Genomic DNA, 25,232 nt, shown 5'->3' with positions numbered 1-25,232 from the left:
AACATTCACTTGGACCCAGCAATTCAGTGATTAGGGTGGTGTTCAGAGATCAAGGCCACTGTGACCTCACAAAACAAGTTTTTTGGCCATTAAAGAATTAATAATGTGACAAAATTGCTCACAAATGTCTAACAGGATAAAATAATGAAGTGATGACATTTTATATCCAAAAGTTTCAAGGTCAGCTTCACTGTGATGCCATAATGTTCTGCTTAAACACTTTTCTGGCCACTTCTCAACCTCAGAACTCAGAAACAGAAGGGGAGACATTTGGTCAGATACGGAAAGTGATGACACTATCTTGGGTGACAAACTTGAAACTGTGGTAACTGTATAGATCGTCTGTGCTGCCAGATTGGAGATGTCTGCAAAGTATCCAGTTTTCGATATTGTAGCTGTCTGCATTGTCTGGACAATTGTCCATTGATCATTGTCTGGACAGGCATGGATGTAAACTGCAACTTGACTGATTGGTGGAGGCATACAACTGCAAGGCTGTAATTATTTGTATTATTGTCTTTTCTTTTTTCAAGTCCTAATATTCAGTCTTTAAGAATGCCCAATCGCTCTCCCATCCCCTTCAAAAGCATAAAACAGTTTAATGAGCCAGGGAAAGAGTTCAGGGCAACTTCTCTATAGAGCTGTTTTTATCTGGGGGAGCACAATTTAAAGTGAGATACAACACAATGCATAAAATTATACAGCAGCCATACTGATATACTGCACGCACAATATGTTTTCCAGAGCTGATGATATCCTTTCTAAGTGGAATTTTCCACTTCATAAGACACCAAAATTCCTGTCTTTGCATAATGATGCACTCAATGTTATTTTAGGAGACAATATCTGTGCGACTATAGGATACAACTACACAGTCAACAGAAAACAAACAGATTTGCATTTGATTGTGTCGCTGTGTTGTTGACTTGACTCCCCCTCCCTCCCTCCCTCCCTCCCTCCCCTTGTTGCAGAGCAAACTGAACCCACTGAATGTGACCCCTGCGATCCGGGCTGTGGACATGGACAGAAACATACAGCCCCCATCAGACAGACCTAATATTCTTTACTACATCCTGGTCGGTAGGTCCATCATGTATCTTGACTGATTGTACACATTTAATGTATTTGGCGTTGTCGGCTTGTCATGATTCGACTTCTGAATGTTCGTCCTGGTGTTTCTGATGTTTTCGTAAGGTGATCCGAGTCCAAACCTGTCAGTGTTCTTCTTCATTATTGCAGGTCATCCAGCGACATATCCGGAGTATTTCACCTTGAACAGAACTACTGCAGAGCTGCGTGTTCTGCAGCCAATCAGCAGGGACTTGTATCAAAGGTTCACGCTCATCATCAAGGTAAATAATACAGCTCAGAATCAGTTTTACTGTGTAAAAAGTTACAGTCACTTTTACTGATGGCAAAGCTTACTGTGTGACTTTGATTGTAACTAAACCCGCCACAGAAACACTGTTGAGTGCAAATCTACTTGAGATTTACTGTGGTTCATTTATTATGCATACCGTTCATGCTCGGACAGAAATCGCAAAATAAAACTTGGTTTTAAGTCATGGAAACCCATTGCCCAAAATATGAAAGAAATATGTATTTACTGAACCAGATGGAACTTGCGGTCTTATCAGGGTACAGCCCAAGGTAAAATATTGATTATCCTGCTGCCTCCACTTTAGGTCAACAAAGTTTTATGAAACAATTCTGTACTCATATCTTTAATGTGCTTGTGTCACATCAAGTTTAACTCATATCTCGATAACTTAAGCATGCACCCATACCCACTCCACCTAGATAACCTCAGTCCTGAAGGCCATTAACCTTATCTTTAACTGCTTTGGAGATGAGGGTGAAAAAGATTTTATGATTTATGGACTTAGCAGGAGGACAGGTTGCTGCGCTCTCATGAATCCTAATTTCGAGCAGAGTCAGGGATTGCCTCAGTGCTGCTGCTGCAGAGCACAAGTGCAGATGAACTTTCCAGCCACCCATCACTAACCTCTAGACACCTCTAAGCGCTGTGTAACCTGCTGTTTACCGGGATAGCTGGGGAGCAAAGAGATGAGAAGAAGAGCTGATTTCCACGAGAGGGAGAAGGCGAGGCGAGATTGATCATGTGAGAGGCATTTTGCATGTCTTCAGGAGGATTGTGCATAGCTAGGGGAAGGGAGACAGTTCAAAGGGGGAGCAGGAAAACACCAAGATAGAGGGAAGTGTGAAGGATGGTACTGTAGGAGCCTTATCTACCTGACTCATAGAGAGGGGGAGAAACTATTGCTCAAGGACTCCAAGGGGCAGGGAAGTGAGAATTAGACTTTGGTATCTTGAGAGTGCTCTGATGCAGCACAGTATGTGGTGTACATAGATAATGCTTTAGGAGAGGGGAAAAAAGCCTGTGGTGGAGTGAGCTGCAGCATCTTGAGAAAATTTTAGAAAAACACATCTATTGTTCTTCAGAAGTCATGATTGATGTTGATAGAGCCATATCCACCAGGATGACTGGGGTGGAATGAAGACAAGTGACAAAGGCAGGTGGAGATGGATAGAAAGAGTCTGGTTAAAGAGAAAAAAGAAAGCAAATAGATGCAGTATGACACTTTAAAGATGATGGAGTCAGGACAGGGGAATCAAGACTGATAAAGACTTGACTTTTGCCAGTAGTGAATCTCCTGCAGGCATGTGTGTTGTAGCAGTGGAACGCAGGTCATTTAGCACTGCCTCCCTGAAATAGGGACACCGCTAAAGAGCGAAATCACCAGGGAACACTGTAATCCTACACCCCGTCTTTTCTATCTCAGACAAAAATGTGTGTATGTGGACGTCGAGGAAAAAAAAGGAGAGAACATCCAGACACACACTTTGTCTGTCAATGACAGCACTTTTCCCTCAGGTGTTTGTGCGAGCAGATTGGATCTTTGGGTCAGCGCCGTGTGGGTGTTCTTTATTATCGCTCAGATAAGGGAAAAAGGTAGAAGATGTTTGGGAGAGATAGTCTGGCATAACATTGCGATACCAATAAAAACATGAACTGGAGTGAAACTCAACTTGATGTGCCAAAACTTCAAAAGTGTATAGAAGGGGTCTGCAGTGATAGGGAATACACACAAGCCAATAAACACAAAACTGAGAGTTTTTTTTGGCCCCCACACTTTACCATTTAGCAGTAGAACTTTATTCCTCTGTCACAATCGGCGCTCTGAAACACAAGCCCAGTGAAATCGAGCTAATGTGCAGAATTAGTTCCAGGTCATGGCTTAAACTGATGTCACCTCACTCCCCCTCTCCATCTGTATTTTTAAAGCCTTAATGTTTCTGAAGCATCCAAGTGTGGGAGCCAATAGTGACATATGTGCTTGGGATAGCTGTGACAGCCTGACGAGACCACATTCGTTTAGGTTTGTCTTACTGGGCTGGTGTCAGGCACAACTTAGGGTAAAGTACAGCTTCTATAGGTTTTTGTACAGTTTGAGTAGCTGGGACAACACACACATTTTGGTTTGTGGTAGTGCACTGAGCTCCTTTAGCAGTCGTGTCACCCGCCAACTGTGCTGGGAAATGAAGGGGAAGGGATGTTTACATTCTGGTGATTGTGCGATACAGTTTGGTGCGTGTTCCCACTGTACGTGACACAAATACAAACTGGTTTTGGATGCAGGTGAGTCAACATTTCACTCATGCATTTTTGTGAGAGTGTACAGCCCTGGGAATTCATGTGTAAGCTGTGTAACATTTATTATGTCCAATTACACTGCATCTTCTAGTGTTTTTGCAGTAGTTTATAGATGTAGGAAGTATATTGACTTCATGTGGTGGGATTTGTTTGGGACTGTTACCTGATTCAGCAATCTGAACCTCACTATTTATCCCGACTTGCAATGTGACATTTAAATTGAGTTGCATTCCATGGCGAGATGATGCATGTCAGTTTTTGGAGAAAGATATAAACATGTCAAAGAGATGAAGAGGTTGTCAACTTGAATTTTGTCACATCAGACTGTTCGACGGTTCATTCGAGCTTCCTGGCAAAACAGAGAGACACCTCGCAGAAACACACAGGGTTCAGCTCAGTTGAATTTGCACACAGACGCAGACCACACTGGAAACAAGTACGAGTACCCTCGTTTGCTAGTTAATCGGTTAATTCTGGCACTGTCTTCTCAAGTAATATTTCCATTGAGCCTCCTTCTATCATTGGTCACCCATTCGACAGAGTAGCAAGAGCCACTAATTACTGCCTCTCCCCGACAAATGATGGTATTTGCGTTAAGTGCTCTGGTAATTACTAAGGCCTAATCCTAAGTGGACCCCTGATTAAATTTAGTCAATGTAGCTTTTTGTAATTGAAATGACACTCAGAGAAATTAAGCCTTTCTGTCCCCCTGCCGGCACAAGAGTTGGGACGGCGTAACTCTTGAGTGTGTAACTTTCATTATTAGAACTTCTTAATAAATTTCCAGGCGGCTGGTTATCAGATTTTTATTTGTAGACTTTTCTTACAGCCTTGTTGATATTTGACACACTGACTATGACTTTCTCTCCATCTTTCTCTCTTTTTATTTCAGGCCGAACAGGGCAACGGTCACCCCCTCCCGGCCTATGCTGACCTCATTATCGAAATCCTGGATGAGAACAACCAGGCGCCGTATTTCCAGTTTGCTACCTATCAGGGCTATGTGAGCGAGTCCTCCCCCGTGGGTACAACTATCTCAGCCAGCGCCAACCTCACTGCACCCCTGGGAATCGTCGCTCTGGATAATGACATTGAGGAGGTAGAAAGAAAGTGGCCTTTATCAGGCTGTGCTCACTGTTGCCTACACTTTACTCACGCCACCCATGCATGTGTGCATACAAACACACAGAGCGATCATTAAATATTGATTAAAGGTCCATGTTTGTTCATGTGTTTGCATTGTGTACTCACAAAACACATTCATGAGTCATTTTCCTGCTGTATTCTTTCCCTTGAAGCTGGCTCCTGGTGATACACCTGTAGGTAAAGGGGTTGCTTTAGATGCAATGGCACACACGCACACACACACACACACACACACACACACACACACACACACACACACATACACATACACAGTGTAATGGGATGTCCCGATCAAGTTTTTTGCTCCTAATCTCCAGTGTGAGTCTTTTTAATATTGCGTATCTTTTGATACAGCGATTAATCCAATATTTATGTTTTCCTGCATAATACAGCTGCACTGTGCACACTTAATAGCTTGGAGTAGGCCTCCAGTTATATCAGTAAAGCCAATTCAATTAAGGGATTTGACTGCTTAACAGCTCTGCATTAAACCTGCATCACAGCCTTAATTGGGTTCGTACAATATTTAACGTATAGCATCCTGGAGTGTTTTTGTGTAGCATCTTTGCAGAGAGGAATGTCGGTGAGAGGCAGGGAAAGTTTTGACAGGAGCTTCTCTTCATCTCCACTTAAAACAAAACGCTGAAGGTTAAACGCGTTTGTTTTGTTTTGTTTGCTTGGTGTAAAGTACTCACTTTGCTCGCTGTGGCACAATGTCACTGTGGATATTATTAATTGAAACTGACGTCGGCAGTTTATTTGTTGGCCATGCTATGCATTAGAAAGCGGTTCCAGTGTTTTGCACACATTGAAACGGGGCGGCTCTGACAGCTGCCGTACCTGGAGTGCAATAAGTTCCAATAAACAAAGGATCAGAAGTGGATAGGCTTTACATTGCCAATACTGATCCATTAAATAAAACCCTTGATCAGCTTGATTCCTGCTCTGCAGCTTGACTCGGGACATCCCTACTGTTAATTCATGCATCACATAGCAGAAAGGGAAAACAAACTGAGAGCACTCATCACTGCTGGAGACATCCTAAACAGCAATTTGCGAGCTTTCCAGTGTGTTCGCAACAGCAGAAATTACATGTTTTCTGTTATTTCAAAATTTCATAAATGCTGAATTAAATGCTGCGCAGGTCTCCAGTAATGACAGGTGTGTGTAGATTAATCTCGCTGACTTACTTTCGTATCCTGCTGGGAGTGTGTGTTTGGAGCGTTTTGCTGTGCTGTGTTTTTCTTCTTTATATGCAGATGGATGTGTTTTTGCTGTGCTTTCTGCAGTCAGTCAAAACTTATGCAATTATTCTCTTTGAATATACCAAACTTTGCTCTTCAAAAGCATTTATATTTTATGAATTGATTGCATTGTGTTTGCAGTTGGATGAAGGAAGTGTTTTGACATATTTGTTTGACACATTTAGCAAACTGTGTGGTTCTGTGTGTGCATGTTTGTGTGACGAACGCTTTAAATTCCATTATACACGAACTGCACTGATGGATTTCTATATGAATGGATGAAAACACACAGCCAAAACTAATGACTACTACCTTTAGTTTGTCTTTCAAAATCTCCCTATACTCAGTCTTTGGAGAAGATTAACAAATCAAAGCAGAGTAGAAACAGAGATAACAAAATCAATAAGCCACCCAGTCCTTGTGTTTACCAAACTCTCTCAAGAGGACTCATTGATGGACGTGAATCGAAGCCGACTCGCAGCATTGGACCACAATGGACTCCAGGTTTATTTGTTAACACAGTCTAGCCACAGCAGTGATGACACATCTTTGGTAAATAGCTCTTCTTTAAAAAAAAAAAAAAAAAAAAAAAGGTTTTCAAGCTTAGTTAGCGTCTGGACACCCTGAACGATAGCTGTAAAATCCATTCCTTAAAGGACTGCTTAATGCGGTCAATATTTTCTCCCTAAAAAGGAACAGAGGCTGTAATGGGTGGACATTGTTTTAGCAGAAGTAATTTCCTCTCTTCCCGTGCCTTACTGATAACTTCATGTTAAAAATACATTGGTCTCTGGTCCTGTCCTCAGCTCCTTCGCCACTGTTTTCTGAAGACAGATGAGAGACCTGCCAGTGGATTACTTTTTCAACTCTTTGGCAGATCAAAATGTACTGTTTGATAGGTTTTCTCAGCCCCACAGCTGCGGCCTTGGAAAGAAAAAATGATGAAACACTCATGTCACCATGGTAACGTGTTTCTTTTTGTATATCTTTCTGTTGGAAGACCAAAGACCCCATGGTGAAGATTACCCTGGATGACTACACCACGATCTTCGGCCTGACCCCAACAGGGATAATCCGCTACCTGAAGCTCATCAAACCTGTGGACCGGGAGAAGCAGATGGCCTATACTTTCACGGTAGGCCTCGGACTCAACGGTGGCTATCTGCAAGACAGCACTAAAACCCTGTGACCTACATCTCCTAGTCTGTGTATATTAATAGAAGTCACAGGTTAGCTCTATACCAAGAGGCAGTTGCAGATGCAAAGCTAACCTGACACTTTCAGAGCAGTATGACCTTTATCAGTGGTCAAATAGCAGTGAAGTAAAACAGTCTGCTCACTTGAATTTATATATTTCCATCCAAACGTGAACCACAGGCGCATCAGACCACTATAGCTTTGTAGGTTCAGTCAAAAACAAGGCTCTTACCTTATGTCAACTCAGCTTTTTCACCATGTAGAGTACCATAAACTTCTTAAGAAAACTCACGTCTAAAGACAAAGCACAGGCAAATGAAGAATACATCTTCACCAGTCTGACAGCACATAAAGAAATGTGTGCTGTGAAAACAGACAAACACAAACAAATAAAGAAGTGCTGCAAGTCGTACAACCAGTTTCAGCATTCTGTCTGTGATTCCGATATTATTGGAAGTAAACGTCCAAAGTTAACCACACTTGACTCATGGACTTTCCAGGCGTGTTCCTGGGAAGTCTTGGAGTCCTTAGGGCTGTCCAAAGCCACAATCCATCCAGTCCACAGTGGCCCTCAAGCAGACTTTCTGCAGACTTCCTGAGAGTCCACTTGGGGTGCAGACTTCACCAGACCTCACTGATTTTAATTGCCCATATCTCATTGCAATACAAACGAGACATTGTAGTTTTTCCATTTGCCGCTAAGAAAAACAAAACAACTTTAACACAATTGACCTCTCGCTACACCCCGCCCCTTTGTGATGATCCAACAAGCTGTCGCAGTAAGCATGGAGCCCACACTGTAACTAACTGCACTCCCTGATGAAATATTATCATACTGTTGGAAAACTGAAACAGTGATTCCAGAGAGAAGCAGACAGAGGGGTCTACAGTCTGTGTTTGAAGGATATATCCAGGATGTCAAACTGACTCAGCAGCAACAACAGGTTAAAAAGACAAAGATAGTTAGAAGCTAAAGCCGAACTATAGGCTACAGATCACAGTGTAAAAGTGAACCACCACATCACTGCTGATCGCCACAGGAGACAATGGGTCTCATTCATGAAACGTGAGCAGAAGGAATTTGTGTGTAAACTGTTCGCAGACAGAAATTTACGTGCATGTCCGCATTCATCAATATTTTAGTAGCTCCGATCTTTTCGTAGCTACTAACAAAATCTACTCCTGCTCCTGACCACTCATAGTGCATGTGTAAATTTAGTAACGCACATAAATATTGCTTGTCACTATTGGAAATTACAATTTTAACTCATATTGCGCTCTGTTATTCACACAATACACAGATGCCTTTGAAACACGTAATCTAAACATGACAAAAATATTAAAAATATAACACATTTAGTTAAATTAGTTGGCAATTAGCAGGTTTAAGATCCAGATTAGATTCATGATTGTGAATTATCTATGTAAATCGACTCAATAGATTACACGTTCTTACATGTTGAATGATGATAATAAAAATATCCGTAAGGACAGCCGGATCACAGCCTCTTCGGCTTCAGTGCCTGGGTTCAGCAGGAGCAGCAGGTGGTGGAGCCACGAAGGAGCATGCGCCAGCTGAAAGAATTATTTGAGACAACATGTTTTTTTTTTCTTTTTGATCATTTGAATGAATAAATCTGATTTGAAAAATGTTTAATTTACGTTGTATAAAACAGAGCTTTAGGCTATTAAGATTCAAATAATTTGAAGACGATGCATACAAAACTGCTGTAGGCTATATGTTATCCGGATCGTTTGTTAAAATAAATGTTAAATAGCTCTACTTTCCGACAGCCATCACTGATTTAGAGTTTATCCATTACGCACAAAACATCTCTGGTTTCCCGTTCCCACTTCATTCAAAACCCCACAAATGAATCTTCTGTTTGTTTGGTGACCGCTGTATTTTTTTGTGTGTGTGCTTATGCGTTTCTTTGCCTCCAGTTTCATATCAAACCATTTACGCTTCACCTCTGACATGGTTCTTTGTACTACGGAGACAACATTAACAGCATCTGTTACCTCACTCCAGGCCTTCGCTTTGCCTGTCCCTGTCACACCACTACTAACGGAAGAAAATAAAATGTTTTTTCTTAAGTCCACTTCACCCAAAATTATTTCGATCTCCGCTTAATTATTTTTTCTTTCTCTCTCTTTCTTTGTTTGCGCCATGACTGACAGGTCGACTGGATGCACCTACACCTCCTTATATGGTGGTCATTGGCTATTCATGGGCGGGGATTTATGCTAATTGCTGATTACCGGGAGCGCGCTGTCACTTTATGATGGATTGGCATTCATGATCATACACACGTGTTTACGATCAAATCTGAGTTTCCCACAGCGTTCCTGAATCTGGAGTAGGTTTTTAGTAGAGTAGGCTTTTATGTGCAAATCTACACACAGATTTACTAACTTTTCATGAATGAGACCCAGTGAATATAAAGGGAAGCTTTGCTGATATTGAACCAGCTGTGTGGCATCGCAGTGTGTGCAGATGACACCCAGCTTGTTGAATATCAGCAAAGTTTCCTTGCTTCCCTTCACTGGTTCCTGTACAGCAGGGTCGGTCTTTGTTTCACTGTTATAATCATTAAAAAGCAAAAGCAGCATGTGTATACATTCAGTAGGCTATATCTTCAGTAGCTAGCTAGCTAACCCTATACTTTTCAGGGTTTGATTTTGGTTTTGGAACAGGGAAGAAACGTATATCTTTTTCCAACCTCTCCAGGTAACTAGTATCATTAATACACGACGTGCCCCAGGCACAACATTTAGCTCCAAATCCATAAAACCAGCCTGAAAATGAAGGAAATCTGAAATGATTGCATCAATGGACTCAAAGGGTCAGCTATTGTTTTACAACCCTATTTTAATGGCATAGGCCAGAGAAAGGATTCAACCACATCATGACACAGATAAATGTAAGTAAAGGCTACAAAGGTAGCCTAACCAAAATGCATTTTATTATTGCACTCTTGCCTCCGGGCTAAAAGCTGTGCAGTGCAAACCCAATTAATAGGCTAAGGAAGTTGGCTAGAAAACCATTAAAGGTGCTCCAATGCAAGAACTACCCAATTTATAAAGTTATAGTCTGGTCCTTATTCACAAACATGTTTGTATTTGAATGTGCTCAGACTATATGTTGTATAGAAATGTATGAACAACATTTAGAGCAGTCACAGAAAAAGCCTGTAGCCCAGAGGGGATTTATATCTTGTTATCTGCTTGCACAGATGAGCAGACAGAATATGACAGCAGCAATCACCTTGTACATGACTGTAGTTGTTGATCGAGTGTTTCCACAGCAACGAGTGAAACGGCCTAAGTACGGTCCATCAGCAGCTGGCAGTCTCCGTCCTCACTGACTTTACATGATGACAATAAGCATGTCACAGAATGTACGACTGAAGTCTGTGAGGGCTCAGTCTGCATGTCCAGGGAGTGGACATTTGGATTCAGCCTATTATTAGTTTACCAGCAATAAGTTTCCCTGGAAACTAGCATTGTAACCTAGTTCTGTTGTTGTGAAGCGTTTCTCTTTGTTTGAGTCTTCTGTATTTGCAGCACATCTCTATATGTCCCTTTGGTACTGTCAAACTGATGAATGTGTTTCTTAATTTGCTTATGTTTTATCTTTATATTTGCTTATGGTTCTTAAGCTGCAGCTCATCTCAGCCACCACAGACTTCAAATACACATCTTATTGTCTCTGCAAAATCTACAATAAAAAGAAATGTGGGTTACAAATCATTCCAACACTCGTGCAAATAAATCTCAACTAACTCTTGGAAAGAAAGAAAATAAGGATTTTTTTTCCCCCTGAAAACGTCAAACTATTCCTTTAAAGAGACGTATGAAGAGTATATTCTGTGGGAACTCTCTAATCTTTTAATATGTGAGACGGTTCACTCTCACTGAACTCCGCAGCTCCCTTCATGTTCCATTAGGATTCTGAAGCGGGTTACTTATAATCTTTTTTAATGTTTTATTAATCTTCTTGCTGTATGGTGTTTTGAGTGGGCTTATTTAAGTTTCTGTTTTACTGCTGTTACATTGACGTCAACCGCCTGGTTTACCAAAGTGGCTTGTTTCTGTGCTGCTCAGACGGATGGCAGCGTCTTGGGAAATGCAGTAGCTCCCTCCATCCAGGGGTATTCTTCTGGATTAGAGAGCATCAGCAAACCAACAGTGAGCTCTGTGGGAACGGTTCCCTTGAGAGTGCACAAGTTTTTGAACAGGCTGGGTCCAGTTCACTGTCGATTCGGATGTAATGCTGGATTTTGTTGGGTTTGTTTGGCCATCAACACTTTATGAAGGTATGATATGTTTATTGTTTGTGCAGACTAAAGTTGACGTGCGCAGGTTTGTTTATCTGTTTACTACTTCTGTTCATGTCCAGTATAGCTTCCTCTTTTGTTTTGTGTACGAAGAACTCAAATGCTCTTTTGTGTTGTCTGTAAGTGCTTCACAAAGCTTTTACTCTCAGGATCCACTCCGACTACACTCAACAGTGTGAGCTGAGAGTGTGCTTCCGCTTTCCAGTGTTGACTGTTCAGTGCAGCTCTTTTGAATGGTTTCAGCGTTCAGTATTGGATGTAAAGGAGATATTTACTTCCACAGTCATCAGCAGCATAGCACTGTCTGTCTCTCACTCTTAAACATCCTCCACATGAGGAATAAAAGATGATGCTCATTGCCTTGTGAATAGTGTAGTGGTTGTTGTTGAAGATGTTTCAGGGAGCCCTGCTGTACATTAAATGCTCGGTAGCTTCACAGGTAGATGTTTTGTGTAATGACCTAACCCTTTTACGCACACTAGGGTGCATCAAATTTGAATGGGAAATTTTAATTTCAAAATATCAATTTGGCTGGCATTCCAATTAACATAAAAATGAAAATTTCAAGGAAATCCATTGAGATTTAGGGGTGCCACCTAACACACAAACTTTTGTGAAATTTCGAAAAATGTGCAATTTTTAGTCTAATTGCCAAAAGGTTGACCCGGAAATGTTGAGTACAGTGAACTTATATACAGTAACATGTTCTATAGGGTTATCAAAGTAAAATTAGTTTATCTGACCTTTGGGCAACTTGGGCATTTCTCAGATATCAACTTTCAAGATTCTCCATTCATTTGTCCTATAGACAAAATGAATGGAGGTCAATGGGACATGTTCACGTGGCCTTTCCCTGAGTTTTGTGCAGCAGTGATAGATGTCAGACACACATATAAAGTTTAATTGAATTTATTGTTAAACACAAGGGCAATACTAACACACTTAAAAGAACAAACCATCTCTAGTGGCTAACTCACTGGCAACTCACAGGGCCTAATGATAAGAGCTGACATTAACTAAACTTCAAACTTAATTGCTCAGCCTGTGCCTGTGCTGACGACCAGTTGGCAGCTTGGCGCCAGTGATGATGCCATCCTCACTGGTGATGCTGGGGCCCAGACCAAAGACCAGGCTGCGACTGCTAGTCTGGCAGGGACCAGTTGGTGAGGGCAGCATCTTAGGAGAGATGGATCCTGGGGTGGGTTGTGTTGTACAGTGCCTGAGAATGAAAAGGATACAAGGACAAGGATAGTGTTTAAAATCATATCTTAGCATACTAAATATCACTAAATTATGATAAAGCATGCTTGAATAAGCCTCAAATTTTAGCTGGACATAGTCTAACATAGTCTAACTTAATCATTACAATGATAACTTACCGTTACATCACTACCAGAGTAGCTAGCTGTGCTCGCAAATATATCTATATTTTTTTTAGTTGTTAGATATTTAACAACAACAATGCTACTCTCAATAAACATGAGACATCAATACTCTGATGATATGATATTGTCTAATGTCTACTCTAGAATACTGTTGATGTTAAGCTTAATAGCTTAGCTAACATAGCTAGCTTAGCTAACATAGCTAGCTAACTGTGGTTAGCAAACTGTTGCTAGCTAACATTAGCTAGATGTAATGAGCACCAAATACCTATGAATATGACTACATTTCATTCAAAGTATGTAAATATACACAGTCTAACTTCATCATTACAGTGATAACTTAAGCTAGCTAACTGTGGTTAGCAAACTGTTGCTAGCTAATGTTAGCTAGATGTAATGAGCACCAAATACCTATGAATATGACTACATTTCATTCAAAGTATGTAAATATACAAAGACACAACTACATATATAGTAGTAATATGTAATAAGAGTATACATACCCAACACAAAAATATAAAGATCACCTCAGTTTTCTTGAGCTGCAGTCTTTATTACCTCAGAGCTCTACGGCAACCATTGAGCACTGTTTATCACTTTATCCAACAAAAACAGATGTGCGGTGGCACCCCTAAATCATCATGTATTGGAAAAATATTTTGCATGTGTTGTTTCTACATATATTGGAACACTTTTAGCACCCAGCCATATCAAAATTCTAGAATTGTGTTTTTTGATGCACCCTAACGCACACTCTTGTGAAAATACTCTATATGTCTTATGGAGTAAAGTATCAGCCATTTGCCAGTAGGTATGAATCATTTCATCCTACAAGAAAACTCTACTCGAGATGTGGAAGTGTTACCTTCGCCTTATATCAGACAGAATTGTCTACTTGTTATACCGTTTCCATCTTCAGTCTGACACTGCGTCCACTGATTTCCGAGGGGGATTATATTTTACCTAATCAGTCACTGAAGACCTATGTATACGCCTGAATCTAACATTATCTCAAGCCCACACTGATGCATAGCCATGCAAGCATACTTGTTTTGCCAGAGTTTTTGTGGAGCAAAGTAAAAACAGACCAGGACGTTGGCCGATATTGAGAAGGTGTTTTAATATAGAACAGCCTCCATAGCAGTGTCTGTCTTGTGTGTACACTGTTTCATGGTGTCTTTCAGTTGCAAGGAAATGACTTTGTTTTCCACTTCTGCTCTAGCTACTACTGGCCGAAAACAGTAAATGAAACGCTGAACTTTAGTCCTCCTTAACTGAAATACACACATTGGGAAATACCAAAATTAGTTCAAGGACCTTGCTGCTCAATGCTAGGTTGTTCCTTTCAACAAGGTAGAGACTTAGGCCCAATCCCAATACCCTCCCTTGTCCACTACCCCTTAGCCCTTGGCCCTACCCCTTGGCCCTCGAAATGAAGCAACGAGGGGTAGGGGTTGAAATCTTTCCCTAGGAATTGGGACACCACTCACTACGTCACCACGTTGGTTACGTTCACGCATACATAACTATTTTAAACAGGAAGCTGCAAGCCATCTACATTTCCAACCGGCATCTACAATGGAGTCTCCAGTTGAGTTCATCCTAACGATTGCGTTTGCTGTATTCATCATGCTTCGTTTGATGAACGACAGACAACAGGGGACTTCTGCTAGTTAGCTAGCTAGCTAACCAGCTAACATTACGAGGCAGCATTGTTATATTAGCTGGCGTGTTATCGTAATGTGAAAAATGAAACAATTTTGCAGAACAGAACAGATGACAGACGCCAGATAGTGCGAGCTAGCTAGCTAGCTAACAAGCAACCTGACAACAGTAACATTAGCTATGTATGAACTTTTTTCCCCATGTCTTGCTCGGTGGTAGCCATGGCGACGTCTACCCCTCGCTGGCAAGTCAGCATCTGAAATCCCTCGCTCCGAAGAGCTAGTTTCTACCACTTCCCTAATGAAAAACGAACCTGCACAAAGCGTGGATTGTAGTGGTCAAAAGAAAGAACTTGACACTGTTGGGAAACTGTAGCGCTCATATCATTGCTGGTAGGTTAGCTTTTTCAAGCTAATGATGGCTAGCCAACATTGTTAGCTTATTCAAGCTAACGAATACTAGCCAACAGTCAACAAAGGGAGAGCATTTGTATTTTTGTGTGCCATGTGTCTTGTCATTTCCATTCTTCAAATATTGGGAGACTTACCGGTAATGAAATGAGCGCTACAGACCCTGGAGTTTCCTGACTGTGTCCAGGTCTTCTGTTTAACCGCTGCAATCCATGCTTTGCACTAGTTTGTTTCTTTTGGGAAACAGTAGACTTTTATTTCTGACATCAAGTTTGTATTTCGTCAAAGGGAAACAACCTACCATTAGAAAAAGTAAACTAATTTCTCACAACAAGTTAGAAATCACAGTTTATCACCTTTCTTTCTCCCAGTGTGAGTAATTCAGTTTCATATGCTGATTACGTGGCGTGGTGGCTGGACCAGAAGTCTCAGTGGAACAATGTTGTAGTTTCCTAGCAACAGAAAGACACCTCGAAATGTCGTGTAGCATTCACCGTTGTAATAACTCCTCATTGGCTCCAGCACACCACTTGAAAACAGCTTAAGTCGAGCCCATGGCGCTGAGCGGTTAATCGTTAGTCCCCCCTCCTGCGCTCATTGGTCATTTTTTATTTCAACTGGAAAAAAGCTGTTCAATATCACAGGGCCAGACGAATCAGCCCACAGGGTGGATTCAAAGGTCTGGACCCCGGCAAGGTTTGACCATAAACCCACAGAGGAACATCCTGATGGTAACAACACATTACCGTGATTATCACAGTTTTCAGAGGGCACTGTAAACACAGCACAGTGCGCCTGGCACTTCACTGGCAGTTGAATTTGTTTAGCCATATGGTAACACCTTTTTACTGGTCAAACAGGGACAGGGCCCACAGCAGGACCAGTGAAGCAGGCTCTGGCTACTGTGGCCACGATTTAATGCTGTTGTAGTAATTTAAAGATGGTGTGCAGAGGAGCAGTCATGCTAGTGGCTCGTAAGAGACCAGTACATTGTGTGCCACTGTCCATCACTGATGTGTTCCGGTGGCCTTATAAAACTGGTTTTACTGTGAATACCAAGCAGGTGACAGTAACTCCAAGGGTCTTAAATTCCAGAAAGGCTGAACGTCTTGCAGGGCTCTGCTCAGCAGCTGACCCAGAGCTTCATGTAGATTCTTTTGACTGTTTATATATGTGTATAAAGTTTTTAAGTGTGCATGAAGTCAGATGTCTGTTCTTAGAGACAGGTATGTTAGACCATAATTGTAAATTTATCAAAGATTCTTGATTGGTAAACAAAATTCAAGGCAGTCATGGTGTCAAGATGTTTCTGTATTTCAGCACTGATGGTAGTGTTTAGGACTAGTATGGTAGTATTGTGTTTTATTGGCATTTTACTGCATGACCCGAAGCGCCTTTTTAGGCTTTAAGTGTTATTTCTTTCATTTTATGCACACAGTGTCAGCACTTTTGGTTCTGAGCGCTGCCAAAATGCAGGTGACCTACAGCACACAGCACAGCTGCACTGTGCCTGAATGCATCGGGAGGACTGAAGCTGCTGCTGCTGACATCCCGCTTTCACTACGCAGGCTGTGCAGACATTGTGTGAAAAGCATTTAATAAAAACGAAAGTGACCCATGACATCAGTTTTGTGTACCAAATCTCCACTGACATTTCACAACCTGCCATCGTGTCCGAATATCACACACAGCTTGTTCAATACATGAGTGCATGAGTCAACAGAATGAGCTTGATTCATGAGTCAGATGCTTTTTTTCCCACAACTCTAAATGATCTGCGAGACGAGAGACAGAATTTTGGAGGAATAAGCTTAGTTGGGTAGATTATCAGACATAACACGTGAACGCAATGCTTTCCGAGTTCTTGCTAAAAGCTTGTTAACGTAATGTTCATTAGATAAGACATAGAGGCTTTGAAAGTTGTGATTTCGCTTGTCTAAAATGTTGTTATTTCAGAGATTGTCATTAAGAGAAATCTTGTCTTTGCGTAAATGCTAGCATCGAATCAATTTTTTATTTACTCCATGCGTCCTGGACTGGAAGGAGAGAGTACACGGATCCAATTTAGATAAATATCAGCCTTCAAGGATAATAACGTTTATGTTTTGTTGTCAGCTCTTACTGTGTGTGTGTGTGTGTGTGAGAGAGGAAGCTTGGGATAAGGCAGGCATGACGTTGTTTACATCTGTTTTGTGCACAAGCGTTTGTGCAGAGACGTGTCAGCACATGTGTATAACTGTGGTGTTTCTGTACATACAGTTGGGATGATTCAGTAAATCCAAATCTGTTTTCTCCCTCGGCTCCCAAAAATTGTCTGGCGTCTCTCTCCTGGGGCTGGCTGGAGAACAGAGACACTATTTGATAGGAGAGAAAGTCGCGGCTGTCGTGTACGTTGTCATGTGTTTATGTACAACACCGTCACTGTGAATGTTTGGTTGCCAGTAAAGGCACACTCCTGATGTACAGTATAACCAACAAGATGTGTCATTTCCATTTCAACTCTGAGTGCAAATTTTTGGGCAAAAAGCAATTTTCCCCCACAGAAACATGCATTCCTTGCTGCTGCCACAGTTGTTGTTTAGATCTCATCTCTCTTACACTTTATTTGTTACTCTACTCAGTCCGTTTTCCTCCTCCCTGCCAAGTACTGGAGATCAGAGATGCCAAGGACAAATAAACATGCAGTTTGCTCAGTTTGCAGACAGTACTTTAGGCAGGCTTTGTACAAGCTCTCTCTTCAAAGGCATTTCCAATGTAAAAGGAATAAAGAATGAACATACACAAAAACAAAGAGTACGTGACTTAATGGCAGTGGTACAGTAGAAGCATGTCCAAGTTTGACACGTTGTCTAATCGCAGCAAAACAAGCCCAAAAAGCGTGAAGGAAAAAAAAACGTTCTTATTCCAAGAAACGGACCTTGTTTACTTGTCTTCAGTTTTTAAAGCTGCAATACGTATTTCTCTTTTCTTGTGTTTACAGATGGTGGCATCAGATGGCGTCCAGCAGAGTAGCCCAGTAACTGTCAACATCCTGGTCATTGATGCCAATGACAACACGCCCACGTTTGCCGAGGTCTCCTACAGCGTTGAAGTTTTCACAGACATGCAGCCGGGGGAGACGGTACTGCAGGTAATCAATCCAACGATCACTCTCTTGGCTTTCTACTTCTCTTTCTGTGTCTTGCTCTGGCACTCTGCTTTTACGCCTCCGTCTTTGCCCCCGTCACACAGAATCTCTCACGCACACACGCTCTCTCGTGCTCAAAGTGAATAACCACAACAATCCAGCGCATTGTGTTGACAGGCGAACCCCTGGAACAGTTGCCTTCGTCTCATCTGCAGTCTTGACAGACAAGTCATTGAAAGTGTTTCTCTTGATCCTCAGTGCACAGGCCAGGGAAACCTTTTACCCGGCACATCATGACTGAAGTTAATTCTTTGTGGTAGGCATCAGAGATGACCATTTATCAGTCCTACCGCTCGAAAAAGGATTTTATAAACAGGATTTTATGTTTCGAATCACAGACTAGTAACATAGTTTACTTGATTTCATTAGAGCGCTGGCTCTAAAGGTCAGATTTTCTTTTTATACACACACTTTTATGCTGCTATGAAGCTTTTATGCACTTGCATGGGGCATGTGTTGTGACATGTATAGGCACTCATAAATGCATAGAAAAAGTAAATCCATAACCTCTTTCTGCTCCATCTATTAATACGGGGGATTTTCATCATTTCTTTGTCTCTTATTTAGTAGTTGGAGCATGATCTTTTCCTCATTCAGCTGATCTGTCCTTTCGACACAGCCTCTCCAAAAAAAAAATGTCAGACGCTGAAAAGGTCAAGTTTAATCTGTCTTTAAAAAAAAGCAGCCGTTTCGCCCTCCCTGAAATGAGGCCAGGGGTCACAGAGTGTCTGGTATGACCGCTTAACCGATTTTTATAAGCCGTTTATGAGAGCCGCGGGCCCCTGGAGGATGCCACTGCTTATTTGATGCTACAGCTTTTACTCCAACGTCAGGAGGAGCATGAAAAAGGAGGTCTGGGCAGCTTGGATTAAAGTTTCAAGGCCTTAAAAATATCAAGCCAACTACACCATGAGGATTCATAATTACAAGCAGCGGGATGCCCTAAATAATGGGATTGGAGAAAGTGGTGCCTGCCTAATTCATTTGATAACAGAGTATCAGATAAATTGCATATTAATATTATTATTTTTTTTTCATCTTTCTTCTGTCTATTCGGCAGCTGTCTTTCCACATCTGTGTAATACATCTCATATGAAAGGTAGCATGTAATTAACTCCATCCAAACTAAACTTGATTGATCATTAAGGTCACCAAACTGCAATTACTGCAGGTAAGGTTGTTGCTGCCAACAGAAGTAGTTGGTCAGATTGCACCGGCAGTAGCGTGTATGCATGCAGCTAAATGCCAACTATTTGTTTCTATCATTACATGAACCAAAGGTCATGTCTCTATTAGTTGATCATGGGGTAGCAAAATTTATTCTTCTGTGGGCTGTCAACTTGACATAAGTCAGTCGCAACCTCCTACCAAGAAATATTTTAATGCTTGACTGGTTCATTAAGCATGTTGCCGGCAGCTGCGCAGAACTCCCCCTGTAGAACTACAAAGTAAAGATAAAAATAACATATTATAATGTGTATCTGTCTCCGTCTCTCTTTCTATTCTCCCAGTTAACAGCGACAGATGCTGATGAGGGACTGAACGGTCTGGTGACCTATGAGATACTGGCTGGAGCCCAGGGAGACTTCATCATTAGTAATCGCACTGGACGCATCACTGTGGCGCCTGGTGTTATCTTAATTGTGGGACGATCTTACGCACTGACTGTCAAGGCTTCTGACAATGCACCAGAGGTCCAGAGAAGGTATTGTGCAGTCGCTCTGTTCTCTGAGCATCAAAAAAAAATGTCTGCATTTCATCACTTTTTTACAAGAAGCAGATTTGTTACTACTTTGTTTCAGAGCTCATTCGCAGTCAGTTTCATTTTCCTCAGGGTTGCAGAGCAGCTACCAGTTTGTGTTGTTTTACAAGTCCTTTTTAATTCAATATGTGCTCATACTGATTCATAACTTAGCTTCTGAATGACACAGAAAGTTTTCTCTGGGCAGAATTATTGAAGAAATAACATTTCTGACAAGCTGTTCTGAGCCAAAAAAACAGATGGTCTTGTTCCATCTAACACTGTGGAGACTCTGGTGCGATATGTTTCATACATTGTCTCCTCTTTATCTCGTGATTAAAAAGCAAGAACTCATTTTGTGCGGAAACAAAAAAAAAAAAATCGGCTCAAAGTATAAGTCGTTGTAGTTGGGGGTGGAATTGGTGGCCTCTTTGATTGCAGCAGGTAAAACAATGACACATTTAAACTCTGGATTAAAACAAGCTACAGTAGAGCAGGCTGCAGGTCGACATGACGACACAGGGTTTAGGCAAAATGTTTACCGCACATGTTCGGCCATCTTCAAGTGCATTTGCGCATGTGTATAAACAGCAGTTCAGAAAAAGATGTCTCATAATCAATGAATAATCAACACGGTCAGTTCCATTTGCACGTGTGCTGCTTTGAACAAACTAGAACAAACAAGCTGATTTCAAGCAGTTTTTTTTTTTTTACTCACGATCAAATCATGAATGAAATGAGAGAGACATTTATGATACCATTGTGAAAAAGATAAAGATCCCACTTAAAAGAAATGAGACCAGAACCTGTTAAGGTATTTCTTTTTTTTTTTGCTCTGCAATCAAAACTTCACCCGAGAGGTTTGATGTGGGATTATATAATATGAACATTTTTCACTATGCTGTGGGCAAGGTACTTCAGTCCGGCTCAACAGGTTGTCAAGGAGAAAGCGGTGCTGTCAGTGGGCTGATGTGTGCATTTCTTTTCTGCTAGGAGCTCCATCACTACGGTATACATTGAGGTTTTGCCTCCCAACAACCAGAGCCCCCCACGCTTCCCTCTCTTCACCTACAGCCTGGAAGTCAGCGAGGCCATGAGGATAGGAGCTATTCTGCTCAATCTGCAAGTGAGTCACTGACAACAAATCTCACACACACACACACACACACACACACACACGAGGCACATGCAAATCAGAAAATGTGCAATTGTGTAGATTTTCACACACAAGAAATTTGCCTCAGTGTTTTGGTGCATAACATTGTAAGAGGAAATGAAATTAAAAATGCAAAAATTGAGCCACAGTTTTCAGAAGTGGTACTGTTTTGCAGAAATGTGCAAAATTGTCCAGGGAATGTGCAAATGTTCACAGAACAAAGTATAAAAAGAATATGCAATGTACAGAGATAAAGTCCCAAAGATGTGCATTGATGTAACTTATATAGACGGATGGGATGATGTTAATGTAATATGTAGGATCTATGGGAGGGGAAGGAGTCCATGACAGTCGGGGTCCCAGGCTTTGTTGTTACATCAGGCGAAACTGCTTCCTGCCAAAAGGGGATGATTCAAAGTTTGTGTTCGGGGTGGGAGGGGTTGGCCATAGACTTTCCTGCCCACCTCAGGGTCCTGGGGGCATGCAGGTCCAGAAGGGAAGGCAGATCTCAGCCAGTCCTAGTTTCAGTAAAGTGAATGATAGACTACAGTCTACCCTCATCCTTGCTGTGGCAGTAGTGCACCAGATGATGATGAAGGAGGTGACGACAGACTTGATGGTGGAGGTGTAAAAGTGCACCATCATGTTGAACCTCTTCAGTTGTGTTTTGTTGCAGCTGGAGCTAAAGTCCAGCTCCCACTTGAGGTCCTGGGTGGTGTTGGCGCCCAGGGAGCGGAATGACTTCAGAGTCTTCAGAGCGTTGCACAAGTTGTTCTGTCTGCACCAGGTCATAAATGGTCAATCTCCCACCTGTGGGCAGATTCATCCCCTCTAGAGAGGAGCCCAGTGAGGGTAGTATCGTCTGCAAACTTTAGAAGCCTGACAGGCCGGTGACTGGAGGTGCAGCTGTTGGTATACTGCGGCCTTGAGGGGAACCAGTGCTGATGGTCAGGGAGTCTGAGACGTGTTAACTTTCTAAGGCTCCCTTCCACTGCAAAAAAAAGAAAGAAAAGAAACACCCACTTTCTTAACTTTCTGGAAGAGTTAGGATCAGCAGTGATGGATATACAACCGGGTTGAGGTGCTAATTTTAGCCCCTTTGCCAGTGAGAATCAATGACGGGCCACCACAAAATACCATCTGTCTCCTCCCCAAGCAGTGCTCGAACATCGCTCAAAACTAGTTGGCATCGAGTAACCAAAAATAAGCTTTCTACTGTTCATTTACAGTACCTGTTTTCAGCCCACTGTGATGTCGAACACCACACCAATAATCTGCAGAGCCCTCTATGCAGTTCTGGTCTGCTGATAATGTAAAAGGAGTCTATTACCTATTTTTAGCAGGTTTTCCTGTGTTTAAAAACCTGTGTACACCAGCTTATTGGAAAAGGGGTATGTGTGGACAGTAGTGGAGAGACCCAGGCCCCCGCTTTGTCTTTCAAAGCAACAGTAGAACTCATTCAGTACATTTATCAGGTGCAGGTCGTTAATGGAATGGGGGGGTTTTAGCCTTGTAGTTGCTGATCTTTCTCAGACCCCTTCAGACAGAAGCAGAGTCATTAGCTGAAAACTGCTTTTGGAGTTTCTCAGAGAACAGTTATTTAACATCTCTCACCGCCTTGCTTAACCTGTACTTTGCCTCTTTAAGCCTGTCCTTGTCCCTACTTTTAAACACCTCTGCCTCTGAGTTTAACTATGAACCAGGTTTCATCATCGTTGTAACTCACCCTGGTACGTGATCATATTACTGTCGCCACAGAAGCTTGATGAAGGACGTCACAGCTTCTGTGTGCTCACCCACACAGTTGGCAGTAGTCCTGAAGACATATCAGTTCAAGCACGCCTGAAGATCCTCCATAGCTTTACTGGTCCACTGATTTGATGTCCTCATAACAGGTTTACAGAGCTTTAGTTTGTCCGTGTATACTGGAATCAGGTGGACCATGATGTGATCAGGGAGTCCCAGTGCAGTGCAGGGGGCGGCATCAAAGGCACTAATAATTGTGGTGTCACAATGATCCAAGATGTTCTTGTCTTTGGTTGTGTATTTCATTAACTGCCTGTATTTGGGGATTTCATGACAGAGGTTACTGTTGTTTAAGTCACCAAGGACAATAACTAAGGAGTCAGGGTTTTGCTGCTCCACATACAGTATCTGGTTGGTGAACAAGCTCTGCATATGCAAGCTTGAGGAGGAACATACAGTAAACACCGACCAGAATGAATGAAGCAAAATCACGGGGGAAGCAGAATGGTTTGTGGATTATAAAAAAAGGTTTCCAGATCAGATCAGTGCTGTAGAATGACTGTCACATCATTACACCACCCACTGTTAAGGTAAAAACAAACACCTCTACCTCCACCTTTCACCGGACAGCTCATGTCGCGATCCACTCTGAAAAGCTGGAGGCCTGCCAGCTGCAGCACAGAGTCCAGTATTGATCCACAAAACTACGTCTCCGTGAAGCACAAAACAAGAGATGAAGAGAAGTCTCAGTTTTTCAACAACAGTTTCTCAAGTTTGTCCAGTTTATTGCACAGAGAACGCACATTAGAAATAAATATTCTGGGGAACGGTGCGCAAAGTGGACCGACCCGTTTTCTTTAGCGTCTCAGGATGCCCAGTAATGCCACCCAAGAGGTAAAAACGGGGAAATAAATCGACTGCAGCTGATCCTCTCATCTTCATGAGCCTTTCTCTGGTGAAAGAGCTCTGGGTACCGTAGCTAAACACTAAATTAACAACTAAACAAGACAAAATAAGGTGCACCAACACACCAAGGCAGTGTGACGCTACAGTTTGATGACATCTTTACATTATTAAAGTACATTGTATTTCTAGACAGCAACACATTTTTTCCCTTTTCTCTCATGTTTCATGCTCCAGCTTCCAGACCAGCATCCAGCATCCTTGTTGCTCAGCTGCCATATCTCATTGCCTTCAATTTTAATGGTACTATTTGATCTTTAGGATCCTGCATTTCTTTTCCTCCCCCCAGGCCACAGACAGAGAAAATGACCCGATCACATACCGCATCGTGAGTGGGGATTCCCAGAAGGTCTTCAACCTCACTGAAACGTAAGTCCAGATATTTTTCAACAGACGGGCCCCATAAGGCCTTCCCGCCAAGGCCTTCTTGAGATGGAAGGATGGTTGTGTAGGAATATGGATGGATTAAAAAGGCTGATAACAAATTGATCTGCAGCATTTTGCTCATACGTTTTATTGACTTTAAAGTGAAAATAAGAATATGAAACTGTGTAGAGTTTGCATGCTTGTCTCACGTCTGCGTGGGTTTCCTCTAGAGTGTCTGGTTTTCTCTTAATTCAGCAACATGCAGATTGCTACAGGTGAACTGGAGACTGTGTGCTGGTGTGAATGTCTCTGTCTCTCTCCCAAACATGCTGAAAAGGATACTTGTATAATCCTTTAACTATAATCCTTTTGCAAGGATTATAGTATATATACTACAATAAAAACATAGTTTGTCAGGGGCTTGTTATGGTAGTTGGACTGCAGTCTACAGAAGCCTTGTTGAAATGCTCTTCAAACTCTGACATCAGTTTTTAAGTGTATTGCAGTTTCTGAGCAACAAGACAAAGTTGCTGTGTACCGTTGCTGGTTTATCAAGGACAACTCAGCATTGAAAGTCTTCGTTAAGCTTGCATGTTTCATGTTGTTCTCACAAGTGCAAAGGCTACACACAGACGAAGAGTAATCGTATGTTGAGACACGGTGTTCATTCCTTCACAGTAACAGGCATGGACGAAGCCCTTCAAACAAACCAGGCAGGGTCATCATTAGATTCCCTCTGATGATACAGACTGCTGGGGAGAGTGATGGTGGTGCAAAACAAGGGATGAGAGGAAAAGGGATTGTGATGGTAGGGGGTAGATGCTGACTTGCCAATTATTGGTTTTGGCTGAATTATTAGCCAGTATGTGACTTTGTTTTATGAACGCTGGCGCTGGCTGCTGGCACCCTCGAGAATCCCAATGAACCAAGTTGAAAAGCACATATGTTTACACTCAGTGGCTGCCGTGGGTGGTTATTTGTGTCCATGGTGTCAATGTTCTAGTCAAAGT

The 25,232-nt window shown here is 42.0% G+C and overlaps 1 protein-coding gene across 1 annotated transcript in view; it reads left to right on the top strand.

Moving 5' to 3' along the window:
• Positions 1-25,232, top strand: part of LOC117248417 (protocadherin-15-like) — a 335,851-nt gene that overhangs the window by 181,421 nt on the left and 129,198 nt on the right. Inside the window, exons 11-18 of the mRNA XM_033613476.2 lie at positions 972-1,080; positions 1,240-1,352; positions 4,569-4,775; positions 7,067-7,201; positions 18,044-18,193; positions 19,762-19,955; positions 20,985-21,117; positions 24,146-24,225. Coding sequence (XP_033469367.2) covers positions 972-1,080; positions 1,240-1,352; positions 4,569-4,775; positions 7,067-7,201; positions 18,044-18,193; positions 19,762-19,955; positions 20,985-21,117; positions 24,146-24,225 — 1,121 coding nt within the window. The remainder of the gene's footprint in view (positions 1-971; positions 1,081-1,239; positions 1,353-4,568; positions 4,776-7,066; positions 7,202-18,043; positions 18,194-19,761; positions 19,956-20,984; positions 21,118-24,145; positions 24,226-25,232) is intronic.

This window comes from Epinephelus lanceolatus, chromosome 17, assembly GCF_041903045.1.
Source record: "Epinephelus lanceolatus isolate andai-2023 chromosome 17, ASM4190304v1, whole genome shotgun sequence".
Lineage (NCBI taxonomy): Eukaryota > Metazoa > Chordata > Actinopteri > Perciformes > Serranidae > Epinephelus > Epinephelus lanceolatus.
The sequence above is the reverse complement of the archived record's forward strand: the minus strand, read 5'-3'. Positions and strand labels throughout refer to the sequence as shown.